The sequence below is a fragment of the Amaranthus tricolor genome, chromosome 2 (assembly GCF_026212465.1).
Source record: "Amaranthus tricolor cultivar Red isolate AtriRed21 chromosome 2, ASM2621246v1, whole genome shotgun sequence".
NCBI classification, from domain to species: domain Eukaryota; kingdom Viridiplantae; phylum Streptophyta; class Magnoliopsida; order Caryophyllales; family Amaranthaceae; genus Amaranthus; species Amaranthus tricolor.
In genome coordinates, this window is record NC_080048.1 from 11,942,507 (window position 1) to 11,952,697 (window position 10,191).

The window sequence follows — 10,191 nt, forward strand, 5'->3', positions numbered from 1 at the left end:
TGCCATAAGATTTTTATATATCATTTTCACTTGTTTGATAATCTCCACTTGCGTAGTCGATCTAAAGTGATAGACTCACTAAAATGATCCCAACACATAAGGCTGCGATATAAAATAAAAATAAAAATAAAACCATTTATAAAATATAAATCAAATCACAACTTATCAATAAGGGAATCATTCATTCCATCTTATATAGTCCAACATTCCACTCTTACGACATTAGAACTCATTCTCTACCATTTCTGCATATTAATCCACACTTGAAAATAGAAATTTAATAAAATTAATTGCAAATCATAGTCAACATAACTCATATAATATTGTTACTCAATGAAAACATATTCAAAATGCATGCAAGGGTTAGCTACTGTGTGTATGTACCTGAAGCTGCTAGCACTCTACAAAAGTCAAAACAATCACCAATATAGGGTTTTATAACCTCTTATGAAGTGAGCACAAAAATGGAAAACAGGGTAGAGGCGTGCGCGCTGAGAACATTTGCTGGCGGCTGGTGGTGTTGTGCTGCGAGCCTGCGGATGGCCATGAGAAGTGGTTGGTGGCTGTCAGGCTGCAATGGACGCCTGTTGTGGTGGCTAATTTTTGTGAGAGAGGGATAGGTTAAGGAAGAAGAAAGATAGCAAGAGGGAGGTTAAGGAAATCAGAAACTTTTTAGGAAGAAGGGAAATGTGGGTATTTAGTATCTTTTTGTTAGTGAGAGATAAATGAGGGAGAAAAATTAAAACTCTAACCATATTTTACTTGGATATTTTATCTACAGACCCAAGAAAATTAACCCTAACCCATATTATTTTAATAATAATAAGTGACCACATAAATAAAATATATACATAATTGTTATCAAATGTATATATGTAAAGACTAATCCAAAATTTAATATACTACTAACGTCAAATAATTGGTTTCAATGCTTTCTTCTTTATTTCTCACAACTCCCTTATACTCTATGCTTCATATTCTAAATTTTGCATAACCTTTTTCTCCCCAAATCTAAATTTTGCCAATATCTACGGATATTGATGCTTAATTAAGGAGAGTGAAATGATGGAGTAGAATGAAGTGGTTGTCATTGAAGACCTTCTAGCTAGGGCTGTTCAAAAATACTCGACCCGACTCGCTGACCCGTTAACCCGTAAGATAAATTGCGGGTCAAATTTTTAAAAAAATTAAAACATACGGGTCGGGTCATGGGTCGATATTAAAATATAACGGATACCCGGTGACTTGCTTAAAAGTGACATTTAGTTTTTAGGGTTTTTCAAATAATGAAAACTCAAAAGTCTGTCAGTGTCTTTCAAACTGCTCATTTCACTTTTTTACCCTCAATCTCTTGAATCTTCATCTTCTTTCTCATCCTGAATATTTTCCTTCCTGTCTTTCTTCGCCCTTCAGGTATGAACATCTTCTTTAATTCCTCCTAATATTCTAATAACAAAGAATATTCTATATCTTGTTTGACTTCTTTTGTAGAATTCTGTCTACTAAGAAATGTATATATCATTTTCATATCTTTAGAAATTTTTATGGATTTAAAAGGTGATTGATTTGGCAGTTTGAATTTCACATAAAAATATTTGTAAAAGGATAATCAATACTTTTCAGTTTTCAGCACAAATTTTACATTATAATTCTCTTGTCAAACTCAAACCAAACTGGAAAAGAGATTATTTATTATAACAATGGCAAAAACATTTTTGCAGGCCTCAACAAGTACACCAGACCAGAAATTCAATAATGCTTGAAGTAATCAAATCTTTCCAAAAAAATCAAAAATTAAAATCGGGTACCCGTTGTCCCGACCCGACTTATCCGAGTACCCGCATTAATTAGGCCGGGACACAGGCCGTTAAAAAGTACCCGACTAACCGGATACCCGCTAATGAGCACCTACTTCTAGCGAGAATAACCCGACAATCCTTGTTTTGGCAATGGAGAAAATAAAGAGTCGCTTGAATACCATTTGATAAAGTGTGGTTGAAAAATTCCAAGGTGCTATATTAAATGGGAAAGAATTACCAAAGAAAAATTTACGTACATAAAAACAGATAGTTTGGCATAAAAGTACTAGAATAGCAAAATATAACATACACTATAAAGCCATCTTCTCCGTGAGTACAAAAATTGGAGGATACAGAAAAGAAATGGGAGAGAGAAAAGAGTTTGGAGGAGAGAGAAAGGAACTTTGAGAAAACAGTTGATGCTGCCGGTTGCTGTAGCTTTTTCGTCTGTTTTATTTTTATACCTAATGTAAAACTTTACCCGAGGGGGGTTGCTGAATTCCAGTACTCCCATTTTGGGGTAAACTATTTTAGGCCGATTTATCTATATCTAATACAGGCCCTGCACTATAATCCAATTAATTACTGGGCTAATTTTTACCCTTTTTACAACCTACACAGGCGACACCTAAAACAATTAATTAAGGAGAGTAAAATGTTGGAGGAGGAGAATAAAGTCGTATACATAGCAGACACTGCAGGCATGACCCTACAATCCTTGATTGGATACTCTTCCTGGATTTTGTTCCCAGAAGAAAGCATTGACCTGAATCTCCCCCAGAAAAAACAAGCTCTCTCCAAGAGTTTTGAGGCTCATGGCTAGTCAAACTAAGCTAGTGAATCTCCCCGACGTGAAGGCCAAACCCAGCACCTGATGAATGTACGACAACCACGATTTACCGCTTCGATACTTAGTCGCACGAGCATGAAATAGGTTAAATCAGCTGAGTGATCCCATTCAAGTACTGCTTCCAATATGGATCCATCTCTCATCAAGTAAAGTCTAAGTTAGCTTGTATTTGAAAGGCAACCACCATTTTGGAGCTAAACTTTTCAGCTGTTCCGTTTTCTTGCCTGTAAAGCTCCAGCACTGCTGGACCAGCAGGTAACCGGCCATGACTATTCTATTGTAGTTTTCGTCCTTCCTGCATATGTCCACAATACAATTCCCCATAGTGAGAGAAGGGAGGAATACTAAATGATTGGTTTAATATATGTACCTTAAAAAGGAAATGTGCATACTAAACCAAACCCAAAAACAGAATACATGTCCAGTATTTAGCATCATAGTCAACAGTTGATGAGCTATCAGGATTAAACTGAAGATATTACAGTGACTAACAACCGAAAGTGCTTACCAGATTATCCAATTTTTTCCATTAAAATCTGAAACTTAAGTTGCTAATTTGGAAAACTGAGTCACAAAAATATATATTTAGCTCAGTATTCTTGTAAGTTCATTTTCGAAGGCTAATGGCTACCAGAGTCTAGGAGAAAAGATATGGAAATACTACTATAGTCTAAACTGCAAGTTTGCTCAGTAATCCACCTTTCACCGCTGATATTTCGTACTTAGAAACCCTTATTTGCAAAATGTGATTTTTATGATGGCGAAACAAAGAAATAAAGGAAAATTCATCACGAAGACTAAATGATGAAGGAAAAGAAGATTCCAAAGGGTCATTTGGTTACACTTTTTTTGGAGAATTGAGAAGTTCAAAACCATGAGCTATATGCTACTTAATAAATAGCATTTATAGAATTACTTTCCCATGAGAAGATATCAAAATATGGTATTAATGACACTACTAGTTTGATTTTCAATCATATAGTTTATGTATCAATCAAAGATTAGTCATGAAGACAATAACATCAAAAGGAAAGAAAATACTGAGAAACAAACTCCCTCAGTCTCAATAGAAGTTTCAACAGAAAATTGTCCTTAAAATGACAATCACATCCTCTGTTAATCTACAGCAAAGATGTTAAAAGGTGAACTTTGGTCCTTGAAATACCTTTAAATTTTCGTAGATATTTTCTTAAAAAATAGATATAATCTAGATTCTAGAATTTTGGCCCAGGAGCTAAAAGTACAAATAAAGAAATGTTAGTTCATTACCTGTCCAGAAATGGATAAGAATGCAGCATTCCCAGGATCAGTAGTATGATCTCAAGTAGCATAATTATTAACATTCAAATTGTATACCTCTACAAGCTACTATGGTTCTACCCATCTAGGATGAAGATGCCTTTCATATAAGCCACTATTACTTTACAGTTTCATATCATATATTCACACCATTTTCAAAGGGATATTATATCACATCATATACCAAAATCCAAAGGAATAAAGTAAAAAAGTTTTTCTATCAAGGGTTAATTGGAAATAACCTCTACGTTATCACTAATAAGATTATGGTTGCGTACCTAGATGGGAACCACTTAATGGCATTGGGGTAACGGAATGTTGTATACTTCAGAGTTTAGCAATACTAAAATCTTATAATATCCAAATCTCATCATTATATTCATCTTAGGCCTAATTCATATTAGTAGCGAAACAATAACAAACACTTTTAAAAAAAATGAATCTTATAATATATGCAAACAAATAACCAACCAAAAAAAGTTAAGAAATAGGCAAGTATGAGAGAGAGTTTAGAAGGAAACCAACCATTTAGAGCTGGTGATATCTTCCCAATTAGGACATAAAGATTACCAGGCTCAGAAACAGGAAATGCATAAGGATGAGCTTCAAGGACACCTCCTTTGTGGCTTCCGTCAACCATTTTCATGGAGGTTGCAACCATTATGTCTTCCATGATCTTGTTCATTGAAAGAACAAATTGATGTGTTCAGTTCAGGATCCACAAGGTGTAAAAAATGATTTAGTTTTTCACTAAATGTTACCAAAAATCTCCACAGTTGCACGCACCATCTTTGAAATGGTGATAACGACTGGTATCTCTAACTGTTATCTCCCTCTTTGTAACAAGAGTGATATACTTAATAGCCTCGTGACAATCACCACAAACCCGCAAATTTTTGGTGACAAAAATGGGTTGGGGTGGGTTTAAGGTAATTGCAGCGAATGCGATGGCTAACTTTTCACTATGATGAAGAAGAATATGTTCTTTTTCTTCCTCTTCCACATCCTGAAAAACAACACTGGGGACTGCCTGATATCCCACTTTTTTAATCTCTACTAAAAGTTCCTCCAGTTTCATGTATATTTGATTTGATAGTGGGTGTGTATCGTCCCCACCGATGAATGCATGAATAGTTCCATTAACCTCTACCCAACTACATCCTGGTATTTTCTGAAAACCTTGATCACGTTGCGTGATTCTAATAGATGCGGCCTCTTCCCATCTCCCAGCAGAACTATATATATTAGACAGAAGCACAAAATTGCCGGAACTTTCAGGACCTAGAATTTGGATTCTCTTCGATGCTTCTTCAGCTAACTCGACATTTTTGTGGATTTTGCATGCAGCAAGTAAAGCACTCCAAATATGTACATTGGGTGTGCATGGCATTTGGTCAATGAAACTTCTAGCCTCCTCTAGACGACCTGCTCGGCCCAAGAGATCAACCATGCATATACAATGATCAATCCTAGGGACAATCTGAAACTCTTTTACCATGGCATCGAAGCAATATTTCCCTTCTGCAACAAGACCTGAGTGAGTACAAGCAATTAGAAGACTGATGAATGTAATATCATCTGGCAAAATACCAGTCGTTCTCAATTCATTAAACAGAGAAATCGCATTTGACCCTTGGCCATTAATACCATAGGCAGAAATCATAGAATTCCATGAAATTATATCATGAATCTGCATTCTATCAAAAACTTCCCTAGCAGTCTTGATCTTTCCACATTTAGCATACATATCAATCAACACATTACAGATCGAAGTATCAGCCACAAAACCACGGATTACTGAATAACCATGGGCACACACCCCATATCTCAAAGCAGTCAAATGTGAACAAGCTGGTAGTAGGGAGAGCATAGTAGTCTCATCAGGATTAATTCCTGAAATCTGCATATTCTTGAAGACCTTCAAGGCTTGCAGACTATTACCATTTTGCACACACCCAGAAATTATTGCACCATAAGAGACTTTATCAATTGAATTCATTTCTTCGAAAAACTTTACAGCGTCATCTAAAACACCACACTTCGCATACATAGAAAGAATTGTATTACTAACCATTAAATCAGAAAGATACCCTAATTTCAAAACGCATCCATGGATCCTTCTCCCAGTAATTAAATCACTCAGCTTAGTGCATGCTCGAAGAGCACAACAAAGAGTAACCATTGATGGTATTCCAAAATCCTCAAGCAACATATAGTTAAACAATTCCAAAGCTTCTTGCATGCGGTCAGATACAACATATGCACCAATCATAGCACTCCAAGTGACTTCATTTCGAACACCCAAAGAGTCAAAGATCGTCCTTGCGTAAGAAATGCACCCACATTTCCCATACATATCCAAAAGCCCTGTGCCCACCATAATCGCATTGTTAAAACCTTGCCTTATACAATACCCATGGAGTACCTTCCCATGACTCAAGGCACTAGCTTGAGCAACTGCTGGCAGTATAGTCACAACAGTAGAAGAATTGGGGCTTATGCCTGCTTCCTGCATTTGAACAATCAATCTCATCATGTCATCATAAAACCAATGAACTGCAAAACCAGTAATCATGGCATTCCAAGCAACAATATCCCTACACTTCATTCCATAAAATGCTTTCTCCGCTCTTGTCATGTCTCCACATTTGGCATACAAATCGATCAAAGCAGTGGAAACATAAACATCTGAATCAAACCCAAGTTGCACAACATGCTTATGAATTATTTCACCAAATTCAATTGCACTCAAACTAGAGCACGCCTTAAGAACAAAAGGGAAGGTAAATTTGTTAGGAAGAGTGTCAGAAAGAATCATTCTAGAGTATAAATTAATTGAAGATTCAAATGGTCCATTCCACGCATATGCTCGGATCATCATATTCCACAGAATAACAGTTGGTTTAGAAATATCATCAAACACATAGCGGGCAACAGCAAGTTGGCCACATATAAGATACAGACGGGTGAGCTTTTCGAACACAAAAGAAGATACATTGCCATAATAGCTGTTGTTCTTAAGAAGATGTCCATGGATTAATTTACAATCTTTAAGAGACTTAGATTGAATACAACGTTCAAGCAATTCTGGGTATTCGTTTACCACTATGGCATTAAGTGGAATAGAGAGGGTAAAACGGTTGAGCCGTGCAAGATACTGTGCCATGGCTCTGTCTTTTCTTGTTGATGGTTGCTCACTTCATTTTACCTGCCAATATAAGAGAAAACAAGATAGGGACTAACTTCTGTTTTGAAATCAAAGAGAGGAAACTAGCTATAAGACTTTTAAATTTATATTAGATGGTAGCTGAAAGAAGCGGGAGTGGAAGGCTATGTGAGAATCAAATTTTTCTTATTTTTCTTGGAAAGTGATTCTTAGTCTTATTACAAAATAATGCTTATGATAAATGTGTTACAAGTATGTATCATACAATACTATAAAAGAACCGGGAAATTCCACATAGCGGTTTTATATAGTTTTGTCAAATAGAGCACTTTTACAAGTTAAAATTGTGTGATATTCAAAAGATTTTACTACATTAATTATGATTTCAAGTATTAAAGTTAATTTTTCAAAAAGAATTTATTAAATTAAATCATACAATACTATAAAAAAACTGAAAAATCATCATACAATACTATAAAAGATACAATACTACAAAAGAATTGGTGCTAAGAGTTCATCAGTAGATTGTTTCATAACACAAGTCTTACATCATCATCTTCCTTTCCCTTCCCTTCCCTTCCTTTGATCCTTTCTAAACAAAGTAGGGGAATTCCTCACATAATTTCCTCACCTACCTTTTCCCTCCTCTCCCTTCTCCCTCATTTCCTTTCCTTTCTGTCAAGGAATCAACTCAACCAAAAGCTTAAGCTGATGATTGAGGCCCCAGGATATGTTATATACTCTAACACGCCCCCTCACACGAGACCCCATTGGGCTAGAAGTGTGGATGCGCATAGGCGCTGAATATTCCACTTTAAATGAGGGGTGGTTGAGATTCGAACCCGTGACCTCTCACGTTGGCTCTGATACCATGTCAAGAAACCAACTCAACCAAAAGCTTAAGTCGATAGTTGAAGCCCCAGGATATGTTATATACTCTAACACTTTCGTTTCTCTCCTATAATAAAGAGTAAGAGTTTCATCAAAAAATTCCAAGACATCAAAATTTGATGATAATTTTTGTTCAGTGACGAAGTATGTTGTGGGTAAAATGGTGCATCACATTTAATTATCAAGTTGATGAATCAAATTTAAGTTTATCGTGCATTTATAGAGTAAGGGAAACAAAATACTACTCTAAAATCAACAAGTAATCCCAACAAGCTCCGAATTCAAAAAACCTGTTACTGCCCACTAAAATATAATAGTTCAGAACCCTAAAACTAACATTATTCCTTTATGAAATTCAAACAATTTCTCCACAACAGATGAAACCCAGACTCGTAAGATCCGTTAATTCTGGATTTAAGGCTTCGGGAGCTATAATACTCCAAACAAACAAATTAATCAAAAAATGAAATCAAATAGTTAATTAGGGTTATGAACAGGCAAACAGAATTGGAAAACGACCTAGTTAGGGTTTGATCAACATAATATAGAGATACTAACCTGGTTCGAAGTTGGAACAACATTAAAACGAAATTAAACCAAATACAAAAGCAAAAGATGGTGGATAGTTGCAAAATGAGCACGAGAAAGAGAAAGATGGTTACTGATACAGAATGGTAAATAGAGCAACAGCAGTTCAATTGGTGTGATGGTTGATGGAATAATCTCAAATTTTGATGATGAGCTTCCTTCCCCAATTTCGTCACTTGTCAACACATTTCTAACAAAGTAGGAGTGATGGTAATTGTCAGCAACACAACGCCTACTACAACGACTGAGTAGTAAAGACTAAAGAGTAAGAATCTTTCATTTTGATCCGTGCCGAATTTGACAACATTTTTTTATTACTGTATTAATTTGTATTTTATTTTTAATATATAAATATTTTTTTTAATAATACATTATTAATTATTAAAGAGTCATGTAATATTTACAATAAAGTTAAAACTTAATAAGTATATAATAATTTCAACTAAAAATAATAAAAATTTAACAAAGCTATGATCATTGTGTTACAGCCTTTTACGAGGGGGTCCTCGAACTGTTATAATCTTAAGATGGAATTGAATTTGATGTTGTTGATAGTAATTGCAATTTTGGTGGAGCCTATTCCCACAATATTGTATTTTTATAAAATAATTTTCATTCTACGTAATAGAGAAATATATTTTCCTTTTTACTGTCCACGTAGAATTATATTTTTTATTTAATTTTGTTTGTTAGCAAACCGCTATCTTAAGTAACAGTTTGTATATAAGAAAAAGCCACTATTATCTTAGATAGCGGTTTGATTGTAAATAGGTGGAATTAAAATTTAAAAAAATAAACTACTTTGCTATCCATTAGGTTAGGACGCGCGACCTACTAACAAGAGAAAGCAATTCCTGCATCGTCATTACCCACTACACTCACACGCTGTTAATGATGACGCTTTTTTAAAACATGAAAAACACCATTTGGCCCTTCATTAAAATTTTTACATAAAATAAACCGTCATCTTAGATGGCGGTTTACTCTTAAATTTTTTTTTTTGTTTTTCTCAAAATTATAGTTTGAATTAAACCGCCATCTCAGGTAGCGGTTTACGAAAAGAAATAATACCAAACCGTCATTTAAGATAGCGGTTTGTAGGGATGCAAACGGTGGAATTCTCATCCCCATCCCCATCTGTTAATGCAATACCCATTCCCGTCCCCATTCCCGTCCCCATCCCCGCAGCGGGTATAATTTTTTTTTCCGTCCCCTCCCCGATGGGTTTGTACCTAAAACCATCCCCGCCCCACCACCCATCTGGTATCCATCCCTATCTAATACCCATTTTTCCCGCCCCACCACCCGTCAAATCCCCGCTTAATACCGATTTGTGCCACATATTTATATTCAATCATTTGGCCTTAAAACCCATAATTCATATCCAAACTCCAATGTCTCAAACAAACACACATTCAAAGTCTCAAATAAACCGGGGTTTCCCAAAATTTGAAAAAAAAAATTTTGAAAATAAATTTAGGGTTTCCCAAAAATTGTACATATCTTGAGGCGGGACGGGGATGGGGCGGGTATCACCTAAAATCCATCCCCATCCCCATCCCCGCGGTGGGTATGAATTTTATACCCGTACCCGCCCC

General features: G+C 35.6%; 1 protein-coding gene across 2 annotated transcripts; it reads right to left on the minus strand.

Annotated features, from left to right (window-relative positions):
- Nucleotides 1-2,019: 2,019 nt before the first annotated feature.
- Nucleotides 2,020-8,874, minus strand: LOC130802930 (pentatricopeptide repeat-containing protein At3g16610-like). Of its 2 annotated transcripts, none has more exons than XM_057667066.1 (3): nucleotides 8,668-8,874; nucleotides 4,474-7,156; nucleotides 2,020-2,944 (listed from the first exon to the last, which is right to left on the minus strand). In XM_057667066.1, exon 2 carries the CDS (start codon nucleotides 7,112-7,114, stop codon nucleotides 4,706-4,708), a length of 2,409 nt encoding a protein of 802 aa, XP_057523049.1. In that variant the 5' UTR covers nucleotides 7,115-7,156; nucleotides 8,668-8,874; the 3' UTR covers nucleotides 2,020-2,944; nucleotides 4,474-4,705. The 2 variants fall into 2 exon arrangements, with proteins under 2 accessions (XP_057523049.1, XP_057523041.1); XM_057667058.1 differs by having other exon boundaries at nucleotides 8,564-8,874.
- Between the last annotated feature and the right edge of the window lie 1,317 nt (nucleotides 8,875-10,191).